This window comes from Microcaecilia unicolor, chromosome 5 (assembly GCF_901765095.1).
Source record: "Microcaecilia unicolor chromosome 5, aMicUni1.1, whole genome shotgun sequence".
In the NCBI taxonomy this organism is placed as follows: Eukaryota; Metazoa; Chordata; class Amphibia; order Gymnophiona; family Siphonopidae; genus Microcaecilia; species Microcaecilia unicolor.
Window position 1 is genome coordinate 307,425,224 of NC_044035.1, and position 20,683 is coordinate 307,445,906.

At 39.3% G+C, this 20,683-nt stretch overlaps 1 protein-coding gene across 2 annotated transcripts in view; it reads right to left on the minus strand.

Annotated features, from left to right (window-relative positions):
* Window positions 1-4,995: 4,995 nt before the first annotated feature.
* The window catches only part of TENT4B (terminal nucleotidyltransferase 4B), a 143,803-nt gene continuing 128,115 nt past the window's right edge, over window positions 4,996-20,683 (minus strand). For both annotated transcript variants that reach the window (XM_030204354.1, XM_030204355.1), the window contains 6 exons: window positions 15,397-15,610; window positions 14,467-14,593; window positions 14,277-14,377; window positions 12,969-13,153; window positions 10,472-10,633; window positions 4,996-8,614 (listed from right to left, as the gene is read on the minus strand). In XM_030204354.1, coding sequence (XP_030060214.1) covers window positions 8,435-8,614; window positions 10,472-10,633; window positions 12,969-13,153; window positions 14,277-14,377; window positions 14,467-14,593; window positions 15,397-15,610 — 969 coding nt within the window. In that variant the 3' untranslated portion in view covers window positions 4,996-8,434. The remainder of the gene's footprint in view (window positions 8,615-10,471; window positions 10,634-12,968; window positions 13,154-14,276; window positions 14,378-14,466; window positions 14,594-15,396; window positions 15,611-20,683) is intronic.

The window sequence follows — 20,683 nt, forward strand, 5'->3', positions numbered from 1 at the left end:
TCACACGGGGGTTTATCTACAGACCTCCTGCGCAAACAGAGAAGTTAGACAAGGATCTGATAAAAGATATTCAAAAGATTGGTATGAAAGGGGAGGTGCTACTGTTGGGAGATTTCTGTTTGACGTGGATTGGAACGTCACGTCTGCGGAATCGGAAAGAAGTAGGGAGATTGCGGATGCCTGTCAAAGTGCCTTGCTCAGACAAATGGTGACGGAACCCACGAGGGAAGGGTCGATGCTGGATCTAGTGCTCACAAATGGAGGTAGTGTTTCCGATATCCGGGTGGGTGCCCACCTATGTAATAGTGATCATCACACCGTATGATTTGATATAAGGGCGAAGATAGAGTGTGGACGCACAAAGCTCAAAGTACTGGATTTCAGACGTACTGATTTTGATAAAATGGAGGAATACCTGAAGAAGGAGCTGTTGGCGTGGGAAGGCATAGGAGAAGTGGAAAAACTGCGGTCAAAGTTAAAGGCTGCTATAAAAACAGACACTGATCTTTTTGTGTGGAAAGTAAACAAAAACAAGAGAAGCAGGAAGCCTGTATGGTTCTCCAAACAAGTAGCTGAAAAAAATAACAGCAAAAGAGGCTTTGTTCAAGAAATACAAAAGAACGCAATGAGAGGATCACGGAAAAGATTATCGGATAAACTCAAAGAAGCAAAGAGGGAAATACAGCTAGCGAAAGTGCGAGTGGAAGAAAAAATAGCTAAAGATGTAAAGAGAGGTGACAAGACTTTTTTCAGATATATTGGAGAAAGGAGAAGAGATAGGAATGGAATTGCGAGACTGAAGGATAATGAGAATGGCTATGAGAGTGATGAAGATAAAGCAAACGTGCTAAACAATTATTTCTCTTCGGTGTTCATGGAGGAAAATCCTGGCGAAGGACCAAGGCTGGCTGCCAAGGGAACATCTGGGAATGGCGTGGATACTGTGCCGTTTAGGAAAGAGTTTATAAACAGCTGGAGAATCTGAAGGTGGACAATGCTATGGGGCCGGATGGGATACATCCCAGGATACTGAAGGAGCTCAGAGAGGTCCTGGCGGGACCTCTTAAAGATTTATTTAATAGATCTTTAGAGATGGGAGAGGTTCCGCAAGATTGGAGACGAGCAGATGTGGTCCCTCTTCACAAAAGTGGAGACAGGGAAGAAGTGGGAAACTACAGACCGGTAAATCTCACGTCGGTGGTAGGAAAAATAATGGAGTCGCTGCTGAAAGAAAGGATAGTTAACTTTCTAGAAGCCGACGGGTTACAGGACCCGAGGTAACATGGCTTTACCAAAGGAAAATCCTGCCAAACAAATCTTGACTTTTTTTGACTGGGTGACCAAAGAACTGGATGAGGGATGTGCACTAGATGTAATCTACTTGGACTTCAGCAAAGCCTTTGATACGGTCCCCCACAGAAGACTCGTGAATAAGCTGAAAGGGTTGAACTTAGGACCAAAAGTGGTGAACTGGATAAGAAACTGGTTGACTGACAGGTGGCAGAGGGTGGTGGTAAATGGAATCCGCTCGGAGGAAAGGAAGGTGAGCAGTGGAGTTCCTCAGTGGTTGGTGCTGGGGCCTATTCTGTTTAATATATTTGTGGGAGATATTGCTGAAGGGTTGGAAGGAAAGGTGTGCCTTTTTGCGGATGACATGAAAATAGCCAATAGAGTGGATACCCTGGAGGGAGTAGAAACGATGAGAAGGGATCTCCGAACGTTAGAAGAATGGTCGAGGGTCTGGCAGTTAAAATGTAATGATATCTACAATTTCACCAGTGTTATCCGTATGTAATAAGTTAACCTTATTTGTATATATATATTTTAATGTTTTAAATTTTTTTTTTAATATGCAATGCTCAGAATTTGCTCGTGTGCTTTTATACCATACAAAATGGAGTGGGCCCGTAGAAACCAAACATCATAGCACCGATCCTGCCTGCCTCCGAATATGTTAGAGACCACTGCAACAATATGCTTAAATGTGGTAAGAGTTACTTATCTACAGGTGATCAGCTGGTCCCAGTGCTGGGTCTCATGTGGTTGCTGCTGAACCTTCACCCGTTGTGGTCTAGTGACGCGAGTTAAAAATAATCGGGTGAAGATTCAGCAGCAACCACATGAGATCCAGCACCGGGATCAGCTGATCACCTATAGATAAGTAACTCTTATCACATTTCTCTAACATATTCGGAGGCAGGCAGGATCGGTGCTATGATGTTTGGTTGCTATGGGCCAACTCCATTTTGTATGGTATAAAGGCACACAAGCAAATTCTAAGAACTGCATATTAAAAAAATTAAAAACATTAAAAAATATATATACAAATAAGGTTAACTTTTACATACGGGTAACACTGGTGAAATTGTAGATATCATTAATTTATCATACCAGCTTGAACTGTATTGAACCCTAAGTATTGCATTAGTTAAAATTTAATGCCAAGAAGTGTAGAGTGATGCACTTGGGGTGCGGAAACCCAAAAGAGAGATACCGGATAGGAGGGGAGAGATTAGTAAGCTCGTCTCAGGAGAGAGACCTTGGGGTGTTGGAGGATCTGAAGGTGAAGAACAATGCGACAAGGTGACGGCCGTGGCCAGAAGGATGCTAGGCTGCATAGAGAGGGGCATAACCAGCAGAAGAAAGGAGGTGTTGATAACCTTCTACAAGTCATTGGAGAGGCCCCACTTAGAGTATTGTGTTCAGTTTTGGAGGCCGTAACTTGCTAAAGATGTAAAAAGACTGGAAGCTGTGCAAAAAAAAGCTATGAAAATGGTATGGGATTTGCGTTGCAAACCGTATGAGAGACTTGCCGACCTGAACATGTATACCTTGGAGGAAAAGAGAAACAGGGGAGATATGATAAAGACGTTCAAATATTTGAAAGATACTACTCTGCAAATGAACCTTTTCCGGAGACAGGAAGGCGGTAGAATTAGAGGACATGTATTGAGGTTGAAGGGAGGCAGACTCAGGACTAATGTCAGGAAGTATTTTTTCACGGAGAGGGTGGTGGATATGTGGAATGCCCTCCTGCGGGAGGTGGTGGAGATGAAAACGGTAATGGAATTCAAACATGCGTGGGATAAACACAAAGGAATCCTGTTTAGAAGGAATGGTTCCGTGGAATCTTAGTGGAGATTGGGTGGCGACGCCGGTAATTGGGAAACAAAACAGGAGCTGGGCAGACTTCTACAGTCTACACCCTGATCGTGACTGGATAGGGATGGGCTGGAGTGTAAATTTTAAGGGGCTTCGATGTTAGCTTCAGAACTTAGTACAAGAACAGTACTGGGCAGACTTCTACGGTCTGTGCCGTGAGAAAGGCAAATCAAACTCGGGTATATATATAAAGTATCACACGTAAAACGCATTTATCTTGTTGGGCAGACTGGATGGACCGTACAGGTCTTTATCTGCCATCATGTACTATGTACCACATGCTGTCATGACCGCCTATAGTGCAGCTGCACTTCCCACCACCTCGAGAAGACAGTAAATGCAGCTGCATTACCAGCACATGGCCCCTTCCAGCAAGGACTCCCAATAGTGGGCTGGGATGGGAGCAGTACACCTCTGCTCTCGCCTATCCATCTCACAGAACTACTGCTGGAGGTCAGCCTTCCATATAAGGAGACAATCCCCCTGTATACAAGGCAGATCCCTACTGGTAGTACTGTAAAGTCTACTGCTAGGGGGTCACGGTGGCCATATTCAGAGCAAGAACCAGATTGGAGAAGAGAGGGACTGCTCCCTCCTCACTACAACATCAACGATCACATCTGGTTAAGTCCCAGGGGTCATGGAGGGGAGTTTGAATGTGAACATGTAGGTGTGACATATCACCTTTTATGAATCAGGGGTTGGGGTGGGGGAGGTGGAGTATGTGGGCAAGGACACAGCCACTGGCATCTCTCTTCCAAATTTAATTTCTGCAAGGGCCACATACCACAAGCTATCTGGTACTGCATGTAATGTGGTGCTCTATGGTATGGGTCTGTCCTTTGAAGTATGCTGTGCGCACACTCTGCATTTACCACACAGGCTTTGCGTTTACCATGCGTTAAATTTCCAGTTAATGCAGAGTGGGGTCCTTTTACAAAGCTGCATTAAAAAGTGGCCACAGCGCACCATTACATGGGTGTTTCCTATGTGCTAAAACTATTTATAGTGCAGTAGTAAGATGGCCAAATGAACTAATGTTGCCATTAGCAGAAATTAGTGCAAGAGCACTTACTGCCATCCATTTTGTAGATTGTAAGGGCTCATGTGCTAATCCGTTAATGCGTTGTAATGTAGATGAGCTGATTAGCACAGGAACACCCATTCCCCCTCCCCCACATATTAGAACTTACCACAAGATGTCTCAGTGCGTCCCACAGAAAGCCCTTTTAAGCTGCGGTAAGTGTGCACTAGCACTTACTGCAGCTTAGTAAAAGGACCCCAAGTATGTGCTAAGACTTACCACACTTTAGTAAAAGGGCCCTATGTTTAGTTCACTTTTCATAGCACAGTTTTCATACATAAGCCCTATTAATGGATCATATAACATTGTTTTAACTTTCACTCTGCAGCACTTTATTTCTCTACTCACAAGGATGCTTCTCCAATCACTATGAGCACACTTTACAAATGCAGAATCCTACATAATACCACCCCCCCCCCACAATAATTTAGCATTCAAACTTTATACATTTCAAAAATATTAATAAACTGCAATGTTTAAATTAAAACATTTATTCAGTGTCACAAAATGTTTTAGACAGAGTCAAATACATAGATGAAATTTACAAGACAAATGAGCAGGCCAACTAAAAATCTTAAAAGTATTTTACTTCAGATTGAAAAATGAACAGTTCAACTGTTCCATTTAAATAAAGATTTGCAAGATATACAGTATTTTATGAATACAGTGCTGGTCACTTGAGGCAAACTTTAAAAAAAAGTACCTCAATTTTTCCTTCATGCTTTTTCTTTTAGAAAGATACTGTTTACCAAAAAGAAACTTAAGCAGTCCAGGAAAAAAAAAAGCTATTTTTTCCATTAAATTTATGAAAAACCATAAATTGAAGCAAACCTAAGATTCCAAATGGAATCAAGATTATCTTCCCGCTACCACCACCTTAAAAAAATCACATGCTTACTGGAACACTAATATCAGCACCCAAATAGTACATCTGTTTTCAACAATGAGGGAAAGTCTTTCTAACACTTCAGTGCGGTAAATGGAACACAGATCTCTGTAGGGATTAAGTGTCTGGAACAGTTAATTTATAGCAGCAAATACTGAATTTAATCTCAGTTTATAAATAATTGTTCCCTAAGTAGTTAAACACAAAATCTGGGTAATTCATAACAATTCCACAATGAAAATAGCAAATGATAATACTGTGATTATGCATTATGCTGTCTGAATTGTATGAGTTTCTGATAAGAGGCTCAATACCTTGCTGATAAAATTTAAACAACCTGAATAAAAATTTAAAATATCAAATGGACATCATTTTTTTAAATGTTAGAATTTATGCAATGTTATATGCAAGTTAGTAGTTTTACAAAGTCATTTTTGGAATATAATTTTCTTCTTCTTTGAAGTAAAACATTAAAAAAATTGAGTTTAATAATTTCAGTGATGACAAGTTTTGACATACAATATTTAATTAGCAAACTTATACTAATCTGAGCCTTGCTGAAGGTTATATCTGCCTTCATATTCCTTGGGATTAATTTAAATTGGTGACAATGTATATTAAGATTTGAAAACACAGACTAAGGCCCCATATCTCCTCCTTTTCCCTCAACAGTACACCACACTAAAGCTGAATGTTCTGTTCCGATAGAAGGAATATTTTCCACATTTCTAAAACCATGAGAAACCAGTCAGAAGAACCCAAACATTAACACAGCAGGCAACACCTTAGAGGAACAAAAGCTACCTTACTGATACACCACATGTTCATTAAAAAGAAGAAAAAAAAAAAAAAAGATTAAAGCAAGCATTACTTGCATCTCTCTTAAGCTAGAGCCCAAATGTCTACCACATGCCCATGGCAGTAGTTCATAGCTGGATTGTGCAGCTACATGGCTATACTACCCATTTCTAAAACTGCTGCTACTGTATATTTGCACGAGGGTAATCCCAAAAGGCACATTAAGTATACCCAACATCAACTTGTGCCCACTCTCACAAAAAGTGGCAGGCTCTTTGGTGAACTGGGTATTTGAGTCCAAAGCTTCCAAAAACTTGCACTGAATGACTTTTGCAACTAGATGCCTACCTTCCTACAAAATGGCCTCTTTATGGGACTATTAACAGTCTATTATTATACTTGGCTGCTGAAAACAGGTAGAGGAATGCCTATCAAGCACATAGTACCTAGCTGTATACAGTCCCATAAAAACAACAGAATCACCTTGGGAAATTAAATGCAGTTAACTACCCTAATATGACACAGATCTCCAACTCTAGAAATATTTTGATGCATATAGCCCTTGTTGTTGCTAGAAAACGCAAATCAAATAAACTGGTTAAGACAGTTTGGGATTTCTGGTTATGTGAAGCTCCTAACTCACTAGGATTGTTCTCCCAGGCTGCATCTAAAGAAAAAACTGTTACTGCTTAAAATAAAGCTATAAGTTTCTTAGCAGCTGGTCATTCATATCAAAGGAAACTGCTATCCTGTGCCAGTTCTTGCTTCTCATCAGAAATGCACCCTAGTCTCGACTGGATATCAGCTTTTGGAGGGCCCTGGTTTCTGATTCGCTCTTGTTGCAGGGTTGGAGAAGAGAATTACAACAAATAAGATGGAATTTGGTAGTGAGCAGAAAATGTAAAAAACAAAACAAAACATATATTACACATCATTACTAAATAGTTCTGCACAATACTAGTAGCAAACATTGTTCAGTGGTCTCTATCCAGCAAGACTTCTCTAACACCAAGGGGCTCATTTTCAAAGCACTTAGACTTACAAAGATCCACACATTACTATGTAACTTTTTAAGTCTAAGTGCTTTGAAAATACGCCTCCAAGTCTCTGAATATCTGTGTATACACCAGAAACAGCAGAAAGAGATACTAAAGGGAGCCCTAAATACAAGATTCAATGCATACAAATTATAATCCTAACCTTTATAAAATTGCTCCAGCAGGCCATCTAATAAACTCTTAAGCTGGACAAAAAATAAGGCTAAAAAAGACGCAGGGACAGAATCTCAAAAAAAAATTTTTTTTTGTAGTTTTCACTGCAAATGATGAAGATTCCAAGCAATTGGTTCCAAAAGAAAGAGAAAAATAAAACTGCCCCTTTTCTAAGATGTAGCTTGTTCTTTAAATTCTACTGTACAACAGAGTTAAAATCTAAAAGGCAGATGGGAAAACACACAGGAAAACAAGTAAGCTTAGTCACCAAGTCAGCACTGAAACGTTAAACTTCCAAGGCTTGTGTCAACCCTTTGACTGAAAGGAGGAATGCAGAATCAACTTTGGCCTCCATAAAACTGCTAAGTCAGATGTTAAATATTGCCTTAGTGGTAATGGCACCACCATGGAGATGGTGTCAGAAATGGCTAAAGGACTAGGACCCTCTAACAGGTCCTTCCATTTCATATCTCTAGGGAAATCTATTGAAATTAGCTTTCAACATGCAATAGGGACATATACGAATTTTATAACAAAAATGTAAAAATATCACCATAGATTGATTTCTTTTTCCAATAACCATCTTTGCAGCAGATTTTTAGTAATCAGTATGAATTTTTTTTTTTTTTGCTCAAGGAAATAATTTATTTCTAGCTATGGAAGAACTAAGTATCTTCGCTGCCCACTGATCAAGGTGACAACTTGGGCTTTATCTTACAAACTAATCCTGAGAAAATTAAGAAACTATAATTTAAACAGTAATGTAAGGTAGAAAACATTAACAAATCCACTAATACAATTGCCAATAATTTTTTCTATAATATGGTCATCTATATACACAATAAAATATATGAAAAAAATTAAAAAAAAAAAAAAAAAAAAAACATGCACAAATATTTTGCCTTGTCTGTGTTTGCCTCAAAGTACTTTTTGTTTTTCTTCATTTTTTATTTTTTTTCTTGTTTTGTGTACCACCCCCTTACACACACTGAACACTAACCCTATAATTCAGCATTAAAGCTGAGGAGACATACTTATTTTATATTTAAGCTTTTACATCCTAAATGATCCTGTTGTAGCATATGACATCAAATGAGCAGCCATTTTGTGTGCGCTTTTTTTTTTCTTTTCAGTCAAAATTCTTCATGATCCATTCCGTGGCGAGCTAGGAAAAATGCAATTGTTAATGTCTGAACAGTTTGAAGCTTCCAAAGATCCCAGAAGTTGGTTTCAAACCATCCTGCAGCACAAAATCACTGCACACACAAGAACAGTTAGCCATAACACAGGCAACTATCTACAAAGGTCTGAGAGTGCAGGGTCCCTCTTGTGTTTTCTTTTTTTGCCGTGAAAATACTGTTGGTGTGATTTGCTTCCTTGATGAGGTTTGTTCGTCACTAGTGTGCTGTGGCTTGTGTTTGACTGGTTTTGGAAGCCTTTATTAGAAGATCGAAACAATCTCACTGAACCATGCTAAAAAAAAGAAAAGAGGTATATCAATTTAACAGGTCAATAAAACAGAGCTGAAGATTCTGCAAAACTAACAAACAGCTGTGACATTAAACTGGAAATGCTCAATCAAACAAAAATGATTCTAATAAATGTCATAGGGTAGTATTCTCCACTCATAATAGTAACGGCAGCCACCACCAACACTAACTTAAAGTTCTACTGAAAAAAAAAAATTTCAGGACTCTAAATGCACAGATCACTTTTGTGCTAATCATCTTGCACAAACAATTATGGTTGCTGTTTTAGTGCACTTGGGTATGAAGCGATAAAGGCCAAGGCAATCAATCTACTTCAAGTTCCAGGTACAGACATTGTTAAAAAAAGAAAAAAAATGATGGAGGTCGAAAGCTTTTCAAATAATTAGAAAGGGATTTGATATATCGCCTTTGTGTGATTACAATCAATGTGCTTTACATATACACTGGTACTTATTTTGTACTTGGAACAACAGGAGTTAAGTGACTTGCAGTAGGATTTGAGCCTGGTTCTCAGGCCACTGCACTAACAAATAGGCTACTCCTCCACTCAGTGGGCCCGAGTTATGGAATAAACTTCCTATAGATTTGAGGCAGGAAACAAATCTTATGACATTTAGAATTTTAAAAAAATTTTTGTTTCCTCACTAACCTGATCTTTATGATAATTAAACATAAGCTTTGGCTATTATAAAGGAAGTGTATGTTACCTGATTATTTTGGATTATTTTAGAATTAAGACCAGATCCCCTCCCTTTTTTTCTCATTAGTGATGGCCATAGGGTTCCACAGGAAGGAAGAAGCCATCTTTTCAAATACCACGGAACTGAGAATATATTTTTAGTACTGTGCGCCATATAAAATTTAACCTTATTATTTTGTTCTCGTTAGCCTGTTAACAGTTGGTTTTGATGCCATTGAAGTGTATAATATATAAAAATATATAGCCAAATCACAGAAATATGTCTAATTTTGTGATGTTATCTTAAACTGTTTTATTTGTTGGTAGCTTGTCTACAGAACTACATGTGCATTAAAAATCTGACAAATTCACCCGGGCTTGCCAGAGATTAAGAATGTGATAGACATCCTATTGACTAAAAGGGCTTTGAATTATAACTGGGGAGCCTGAAAACAAAAGCCATTTAATTTTTTTTTCCACAGTGGAAGACATTTCCATCAGAACATATTTAACCCTGAAAACAAATTTTAGATATGTAAAATCATTTTTGTTAATGTAAAAACAAATATTTACCATATCTTGTCAAAAGAGCTAAACCAACAGCAGAATTGGTCTGTCTGTACAATAAAATTAAGAAAAGAACAGAGTTATTCTGACAACCTCTTTGGTTGGTTGGGGTTTTTTTGACCAATGATTAAGAATTGCATATATATGACCGAGATGGTCGGATTGCTCTGGACTTGCAGCAGCAAGTTATGAGGTCTTTTCCCCCTGTTTTCTTTTCTTTCACATTGTGATTTGAGGGGTGTTCAACACATCTAGAATTTGGACTCGCTCATCTTGTTTTACCATTGAGGTGATTTTTGAGTGGAGTTTCCCTCTGTTTTTCTTTTTGCATACTCTGTCTGTACTTACAAATTATGGTTACAGTTCCTAGATTTTTTTGGGACACTAAAGGTACATATTTTATAGAATTAAACTAAAGGCTCCTGGTAGTTACATAAAAGCACCGATAACACTGGAGCCCAACTTAATTTACAGGTCTAATTTGCAAACTTCTAGCTGATCTCAGGTTTTCTATGCTATATTCATGCTAGAATTTGTCTAGTCAGGCTCTGAAGGAAAATAAGATGTAATATAGTCTATTTCAATTCTGCGCACCTGGGGTTTGTTTATGCTGCTGGGTGTATTAGTCTGGCTGCTTTGCATTTTTCCACTTGACTGGGAAGATCCTGCTGAAGCTTCTTGTGACATCACCCTATTCATGCTGGACTGTCGACAGTTAAGTGGTTTTGATGTTTTGCAAGGTGCTCCATCTGAGTCCTTAACACAGAGAAGTACATTACTCAGTAGGTGTCAAAATATCAAATTTATTTAAAAACGGTAACCAAACAAAATGAAGTGTGTTATTTTTTTCAATCATTTATACAGTTTCTCAGATATATATAATGAATACAGACAGGTGTGTTTACTACAATGCAGTTATGCAGTACTTATACTGCATATGTTAAACATACTTAACACAAGGGCTTCTTTTGATTATTTATTTACTGCCTTTTTGAAGCAACTTCTTCCAGATGGTATATAGCAAGTTAAACACAAGAAATAGACAATTATAACAGTAAAAATAATCAAACAGCATTACAAAGTATGGCATAGTATACTACTTACAATGTCAACACAATGCATAATAAAACATTTTAATAGACAGCATGAGGTATAAACAAAGATGGAACATATAGATAGGTAAAATAAAATTAACAGGAGTAAGAAAATAAGTAAAACTATTAGGTGTCTATCAGGATTCAGGCCTTACTAGGGTGGTAAGTGACACTGATACTAGGAGTAGGGGGGCATGCGATGAAACTACAGTGTAGTAAATTTAAAACAAATCGGAGAAAATATTTCTTCACCCAACGCGTAATTAAACTCTGGAATTCGTTGCCGGAGAACGTGGTGAAGGCGGTTAGCTTGGCAGAGTTTAAAAGGGGGTTAGGGTTAGACGGTTTCCTAAAGGATAAGTCCATAAACCGCTACTAAATGGACTTGGGAAAAATCTACAATTCCGGGAATAACATGTATAAGAATGTTTGTACGTTTGGGAAGCTTGCCAGGTGCCCTTGGCCTGGATTGGCCGCTGTCGTGGACAGGATGCTGGGCTCGATGGACCCTTGGTCTTTTCCCAGTGTGGCATTACTTATGTACTTATGTTTTGCATATCTTTGTTTGCTACATAGGTTGAGACTTACGCTGCCACTATATGATTTTTGTAGGATAATTCAGAGTATGGTTGTATCTCAGTTAGATTACTGCAATGCCCTTTATGTTGGCACGGCTAAGACAAGAATGCGGGCATTGCACTTTCTGCCAGGTTGGTTGCTGGTGTGTCAAGAGTAACCCATATCACACCAGTTTTGAAACAGTTGTACTGGCTCCCTGTTCAATATAAGGTACAGTTCAAGGTTCTCTGACTTGTTCATCAGGCTGTCCCAAAGTATTTGAAAGAATGTTTCACTTTGTATCAATCCAATAGATGTCTAAGGTCAGAGACTGCAATGCGCCTATCTTTGGATGGGACTGCTAACATACGATATGTTATAAAAACTGCTGCCTTTTCGATAGCTGGGATATTGACGTGGAACGCATTGGTGGGACAATTGTGTCTGTGCACCAACGTAGTGCAATTTAAGTGGCTCTTAAAAACTTCCTTCTTTGTAGAAGCTTTTATATGAGAAACATTCTGATGCAGTAAAAGAAGCATTTCTGTTACCTGTGAAATGTCTAAGACGTTTCACTTTTTATTGTGATATTTATGAAGATTTGATTCTTTGATGTTTGTTCTATTTTTTGCTTTGTTTGTATTTTGTAAACCACTTACTTTAAGTGAAATAGAAGTTTGGAAAATAAATATTAATGTAAGAAAGTTGCACACGAGGTCGGAAAGATTCTCGAATATTATCTTAGCTAGGGTAGGAGTGGATAAACATGTCCTGCTACAGTATGTGCAGCCAGTTTCCTTGTGTGTGTCACTAGCAAGTTAGTACCTTAAAATTTAATTACCTCAGTTCTTCTCTACAACATGCAAAGCCACAGAACTCCAAGTAACCGTTCTTCCTCTCACTTTCTTATATTAAAAAAGAAAGTGGGTAAAGGATGACAATAAGGGTGTAATTCTATAAAGCAGGCACTAACATTTACGTGCCGATTATGCAAGTAAATGTTTAAAATAATGCACATGAACAGACGTGTGCACATATTCATGCAAATGCCAAACGTCTGCCTAAGCACTATTCTGTAAATACACACACATCTCACATAGCATGTGTCTGACAAGCCATTATATATATGGGTGGAGTCTGGGTTGAGCAAAGAAAGGACTCACACACAACTTACAGAATACTACTGCAATGAGTATGTGAACATCTCTGGCATTTAAGCAGAAACACTCACACCAGTTCTATGACTCATATATATGCATGCCCTAAGTTATAAGCGTGCACATACCCATCCCACTCGTATTCTAGAAAAGAAAGTAGGTGCCTACTATTCTATATAGAATAGGTGCCACATAGGTACCGTGTTATAGAATTACTCCCTATATGCTTTGTGCATTTTGCAGAAAGATGCCTCTGATAAATGAAAGCTAACAAACACTTACCACATCACTAGAACTGGATAGAGTGGATGATGACGACGACAGTGGCCCTGATGAAGAGTTTGAATGTTTACTGAGAGCTTCAGAAGCTTTACTTTTAGGCTGTCCCAAAGCAGAATTTTGTTCTGACACATTATTGTTACATTTGTCTAGTTGCTGATTATCTACTATCAAAGTTACATCATTTCCTGAAAGAAAAGGACAGTTCTATCATCACCACCGAATCTATTTTTACAATAAAACTAAATACTAAAGCAAACCGATAGCTCTATACAGAAGAAGCTGGTGTGGGGCTTGCCCCCTCTCCCCCCCCCCCCCCCCAAAAAAAAAAAGTTAACTGCTGGCCTTGGACTATGGGGAGAGTACATCTAACAATAAGATGGACTTAACATTACAAAAATTAGTAGGTCATGAATAACTTTTTAAATATAGTAAGATGCCAACGAACAACAGTAATAGTCAAGAGAAAAGACATAAGAATTGCTATACTGGGTCAGGCCAAAGGTCCACCTAAATCCAGTATCCTGCTCTTAACAGTGGGTAGAGCCAGGTCACAAGCATCTGGCAGAAACACAAAGAGGTAAGATTCTATGCTACCTATTCCAGGAATAAGCAGAGGTTTTCCTTTGGTCTACCTTAACGGTTTATGGGCTTTACCTCTAGGATTTTCTCCAAACCTTTTTTTAAACTCGTCTTTGCTAACTGCTTAGCTTTTACCACATTCTCAAACCAATGAGCTCCAGGTATTAACTATAAACAGAGTGAAAAAAATTATTTTCTTCTATTTGTTTTTAACTATTATATAACTTCATGGATCTTTGTACTTTCTGAATGAGTAAACAAATCAATTTATATTTACCCATTCCACTCCACTCAGGGTTTTATAGACCTCTATCATATTCCCCCCTCAGGAATCTCTTCTCTAAGCTGAAGAGCTCTAGCATCTTTAGCCTTTGCTTATATGAGAGTTGATATAATACTTCTCAAAACCAAACACTGAAGTACATTATTAAATGTTAAAGGAATACCCCAAGATAATTTGAATCCACAATAAATGTATTTGGCACAGCAAATTAAAAGAGCAAATTATGATTTATAAGATGTAAAATGAACTTGTACAATCAGTCTCAAGCGTCCAAATTATCCGCCCATCAGTCTTAATTCCAGACCAATGTGTATGTTAAGTTGAGCATGTAATTATCCTAAATACTGACCGAGTTGTGAATTGTAAATGTAAAAAAAAAAAAAAAAAAAAAAATTTTTTTTTTGCTAGCAGTGGATGGGATAAATGCATCAGAAAGTAAATCTCACCATTATATGAAGGTTCAGTTTTACTTTGACTCCAGTGCTTTGATATCCACTCTCGATAAGTTACTACCTCTTGCGTCACTCTAATTATTCGACCCAATATACTGCAAAAATGGGAAAAAATTATTAGTTCTAGGAAGTAGGTCAGCTTACAGTGGATTACTGGATGTTAAATATGTAGGTGAATTTTTACCTTTCAGTTTCATTGTTGGGGTAGTATTTAGCTATTGGTGACACTGCATGGCTCAAGACAACATATGCATAATCAAAAGCCTGCTTCACCTGCATGGCACCATAGGAACTCCGACCAACATCATTACCTTTAAAACATATAAATTAAGACAAGGAAAGCTTACTCTTACAGTAAAAACAATGATGAACAAATTTTGATAACTGAGAAATATTCCTCTGATTTTTGTTAGCATCTGCATTAAACTGATTTAGTCAAACATTTAACAAATATAGAATGTTTTGATATTGCTGAGGCTGCATTACAATCTGCTCCTCCCCACCTGAGGCAGTATCTTGACAGCTTCTCTATTCACTAGGTCATAAGTTAGTGAAAGTATTTTGGAAGGATGCACTTTCAAAATTATGCAAAACTACCTTTGTAAATTTATCATATGCCATTTTACATCTCTTCCTTATATCAACCACCAATTGTGGTTCATACCACAATGAAAAGTGCTAGTGCTATTACTTTAGAAGGACTACTATGAGGCTTTTCAAGCAAAGGAATACTACAGAACTAGAATCCATACTACTCCTACCATAAATGAAAGGAACACAATTTTACTTAACATGAAACAAGCTTGGATTCACATATCAAGGAAATGAAGCTCACCAAGCATGCCTTGCTGTTTCTTTATCAATGAGCACAGAGAACAGCAAAATATACACTACAGAACATTCTCTCTTGGATACATCTGGGTCACCAAAACTTTAACTGTTATTCACCCTCTCATTTGCAACAAAATTACTTATTAGCCCACAACTCTGAACTATTACGCATGTTGTGTTCTGACTTTCACAGAATCAATCTCACTTGCTGGCCCTCTGCAAACCTGGCTGCCCAATTAACTCATTTAAACTAGCTTACCAGCACACCAAGGATGTTCATTACCTGGTTGTAATGGATCTTCAATGTACAACATGGATGGTCTATATCCATCTAGCATATTCTTCTGAACCTCATCTTTTGCCACATATGACCCACCATCCTTTATTCTGATACCAGTCTTAAGGTAGTTGAAGTGTCGCCCATACAACTCAAAAAATTCTATTAGAAGAACACCATAGTTGGCCTCAGGACTACAGGCATCTTCCCTGGGATGAAGCTAGATATGATAGAAAATAAAACAGCTTGATCATTTAGTGAATTGTATCCCAAGATCTATTCACCCTTATGGATATCCAAACATGAACATTAAAAAAAAAAAAGCTGCATTTCCACTGGTCTAAGTGAATTGCTGTGGCAACACAAAATCTTAACAGCATGGTAATTATTCTTGCTAATAAAGCATTAATACAGGCTAGGACTCAAGTACAAATACTCACAGCAAGCAGTATTCTATGTACAATATAAAAACATTCCATTAGGAATCATATATTACATTCCATCTTAAAGCTGACAGTCAATATAGAAAAAGTGGTATAAAAATTACAAGCTAGGAATGATGGCCCATATCCTATCTCAACTCTAAATTACTGTTTTTGTAGTTAAATTTATTCACAACTACAGTGCAGACAACAGGCCCCTCCAATGATTCAAGCCCAATCACACTGCACAAGGATTACAATGGCTGGCAAGAATCCTCAAGCTACAGTGAAAGATCAAGGATTCTCAGCCTTCCCCAATGTCCAGTTGGCACTGCAAGTGCATCAAAACCTATGTCAGCATTTCCTGTTCATGAAACTGTGAGACCATGAACAGGATGTGCTTATCTATGAAGTTTCAGTGTGTACATGGTACCAACTAGACGGCAGCATAGGCAGCAGCAAGAAACAGAGGAACAGGCTCCTGCTGCTACCTTTAGAGGCGAGGACTGATTCTATGGAGGGAGATGAGAGAGAGCCGATGGAGACATCAAAAGGGAAAGGCAAGAGAAATGCTATTTTGGGGGGGGGGGGGGGGGGGGGGGGAGAGAGATTCCTGGGACAAATTATATGGAAGGAATGAAAACTGGGCAGATATAAGAGGTGAAAACAAGAGGCCAGGATCAGATGTTGTATACAGTGAAGAGATAAGACAGCAAATAGAGAGGTAAAAAGGAAGACCCAGGAGGTAGATGCTAGAGGGACTGGGTTGACAATCTCTGATGAAAAAGGTATACCTAAGGGAGTTATGGGCTTTCTGCGGCCACAATAATGGGATCACAGCCACAGAAAGTTTGGTAAGCACTGGACTAGAGAGCAGATAAAAGGAATGCATAGGGACTATGAACAAGAGAGAGAACTTGGAAAGTAAAAGGGAAAGCAGGTTGGTAGCTGAGAAATGAAAAGGAGACTAAAAGAAGACAGAACAACCCAGTTAGAATAAAAACATTTATACAAAACTAAAAATTAATTTTATTTTGTGTTTTGAGTGATGGGTATGTGCCAATTGTACAGTTTTGAATTTGCTCAAAAGAGAAAATACATTTGTTTTTTTTCTTCGATGCTCCACTGATCAGTCTAGTGTCTTGAGATGTCTATAAGTTTTTGCCTGCATATTTTTTGTTTTTAATTTGTAGTCTTATTCTGTTAAGAGTTGTTCTCATATGAGATCAAGGTGCAGTGTTTTTTGCAAGTATATAGTTTCTGTGTAGGTATCTGTTCTGATAGTTTAAGAGCCTGGTGTAATATTTGCAGTCAGTGCTTTTTTTGTAGAAAAAAGGGTGCTGGTACTCATTATGGGCAGGGGTCACCACATATGGCTCTACCCCTATTGACAGCCACACTCCTTATAACCAGCCATGGCGCATATAAACAGACATCATTGAAAATATTATACTAGTATAGGAGAAAAAAATAACGTGATTTTTTTTCATTATAAATAATTTCTGTAAGCTGTTACAGCTCCAGTATACCCAGTGCAAAATAAGACAGGAGATGTAAATTCTCAAATTGGACATATTCCAAACACTAAAATGAAAATAAAATGATTTTTTTCTACCTTTGTCTGGTGACTGTTTTTTCTATCTATATTGGTCCCAGTCTCTGATTCTGCTGCTCTCTCTCTGTTCCCTTAACTCCGTTTCCAGGGCTTGCTTTCCATTTATTTCTTTACTTTCCTCCTTTCTTCTTCATTTCTTGCCATACATCCATAAGTAAAAGCTGGGTCCTCCTCCATGGAATTGACTGTGGATCCAGCTTTTGCCTATATTCTCCATCCATGTGCAGTTTTTCTCCTCTCTTCCCTTTCCCTCATCTCCATCCATGTGCATCTTCTTTTTTCTTTCCACCCCTCCATCCATGTCCAGCACTTCTCCTCTCTCCTCCCCTCCATCTATGTTCAGCATTTCTCCTCTCTTCCCTCCCATGTCCATATAAAGCAATAATTCTCTCTCCCCTCTCCACCATCCAAGTCCAGCATTTCTCCTCTCTCCCTGCCAACCCCTCCATCCATCCATGTCTAGCAATTCTCCTCTATCTCCTGCTCTCCTCTCCATCCATTTCCAGCATTTCTTCTCTACCATCCCATCCATGTGCATCTCATTCCTCTCTTCACTTCCCTCCATCCATATCCAGCATGTCTCCTCTCTCCCCTGCCCTCCCATGTCCAGTGATTCTCCTCTCTCTCCTGCCCTCCCCTTCCATCCATGTCCAGCGAATCTCTTCCCTGACCTCTCCTGCCATCCATGTCCAGCGATTCTTCTCTGCCCTGTCCTCACCTGCCATCCATGTCCAGCAATTCTTCTCTGCCCTGTCCTCCCCTGCCAACCATGTCCAGCAATTCTTCTCTGCCCCCTGTCCTCCCCTGCCATCCATGTCCAGCGATTCTTCTCTGCCCCGTCCTCCCCTGCCATCCATGTCCAGCGAGTCTTCTCTGCCCCCTGTCCTCCCCTGCCATCCATGTCCAGCAATTCTCTCTTCCCTGCCCTGCCCTCCCCTCCCATCCAAATCCAGATTCTCTTCCCTGCCCTCCCCTCCCATTCATGTCCAGCGATTCTCCTCTCTCCCCCTCCATGTCCAGAAATTCTCTCTTCCCTGCCCTCCCCGTCCAGCAATTCTCTCTTCCCTGCCCTCCCCCCCTCCCATGATGTCCAGCAATTCTCCTCTATCCCCTGCCCTCCCATCAATTCTCCTCTCACCCCAGCCCTCCCCTCTCCCATGTCCAGCGATTCTTCTTCCCCCAGCCCGTCCTCCTTCTGCACTGCCTGCCAGCAAAGAGATAGAAAGGCTGCTGGTGTCGGACTCATCAGCGCAGCGATTGAGAGAGGCTGGCAGCTTTGGAGCTTCCCTCAGCGAGTCCCGTCTATGCGGAAACAGGAAGTTGAAACAACGTAGGCAGGACTTGCAGAGGGAAGCTCCGACGCTGCCAGACTCTCTCAATCGCTGCACCGCTCGCGCTGCCGAGTCCGACGTAGTAGTAAGTAGGAGAGTGAGAGGAAGGGTGCAGGACTCGCCGGGGGGGGGGGGGGAAAGGTGCCGATACGCCGTACCGGTGTGTACCGGCACAAAAAAAGCACTGTTTGTAGTGTTGTCTTTTTAAAAGGTAAAGTTTCTGCTACTTTAGTCCTGGGAGTTAATACTGCTATGATATTGTATGGTTTGGTTTAAAAAGCAGAAAACCTATGCTTGTAGAAACGTTTGCTTACTAGTAAACTCCTTTAAATGGTGTTGATTAAGTAGAAATGTAGTAAGCCCAAACCATTTGCTAAATGCCTTGCGGCTTCATAGGCATGGAAGAACACACTGATATTTTGTCTTATTTTGTGACCAATTAGATAGAAACATCAGATCTAGTATTCTCTCTCATACACTATTCTTGTGTATTAATAAAACTGCAATAAATAAATTAAAGCAAACTTCAAAAAGTTATTAATATCAATTAAGATAAAATTCATTCTTACCTATTATTTCCTTTCCTTGAGTCCTGCTAGACCAGTGTTTCCCAAGTTGGTATGAAATTGATTTATATACACTGCCTCCATTGTATACAAATCTCTTTCACACATATTCATTGTGGACATCCTGCCACCTCGTTTATTTACCTGACAGACAGCCTCTATTTTTTCCTCCTCTACTCCAGCTATTTCTAATCCTACCTTTAACCTATTACACATTACTGAACTCTTGGTCTGCCTTCAATCCGGCAACCATCATCTTCCTTATCTAAGATTATGACTTCCTTCAAGTACACAACTTGTCCTCTTCTCGCCACCTGCTGAATGTTCCCAGACTCAACTTCCTTCCTGTGACTCTCCAAATCATTAACCACAGTCTTCAAGTCAGGATTATTTCCCAACTCATGGAAAAGCAGGCGGATCAAGGTCAACTATAAACTTGTCCTAACCTTGCCTTTCATCCCTAAAGCTGAGGGAAAATGGGCCTTCCAATGATTTTTATATCATGCTGAGCAGTCTAATATTCTCCAGCCCAATCTGGCTTTAAGCCTGGTCATAGCATGAAAAACATTTTGCTTCCTTCCTTAGTGAGCTTCATTCAGTTTTTGCCTGTGGCAATGCAGCTTTGCATCTATCCACCGTCTTTAGGATCTTATGATTGACACAATCGATTTTCAGTCTTACTTCATTCAACATCTCAGGCACCGTTATACAGTGCTTCAAGTCCTCCTTGCAGCATGGAAATCAGCTTCAATATTTCCACTTCTATATCATGTCTCACCACACGGAGTTCCATACAGTTTGATTCTAGCCCCATTTAACATTTTTCTTAGTTCGCTGACAATTCTAGTTCAAGAAATGGGCGTTAGTATTTCTATGTGGATGACATTCTTATTACACGGATTCCTACAACCCTAAAACAAGGTCTAGTAAGAGAGTTTTTAATCCAAAGACAACTGAAACATGGCTTATTGGACAGAGACTCTGTCCACCTCTTTCCTGGACTCTGTCTAGGTCCCCAGTAAGGTCATTTAAGTATTTACTGGCAACTCTGAATCAAGAATTTACATTTGAAACTTACATTGCATCATGAGTGAAAAGTTGTTTCTTTGTACTGCATCAGTTTCCATCAATCTGCAAGTTACTAGATTAACTGGCCAAAATGTTCCTCCTCTGTGCTTTGGTGATCTCACAATTATATCGCTGTAATTGTTTCTTTGCTGTTTCAACCTATCCATTCTTTAAAAAGACTCCAATCTGGCCAAAATACTGCAGTTAGAGTTTTCTCTAGGGCTTGTAAATTTGACCAAATGACCCTGTTATGTTACCATCAATGGCTTCCACTTTTCCAGGTTCTGTTTA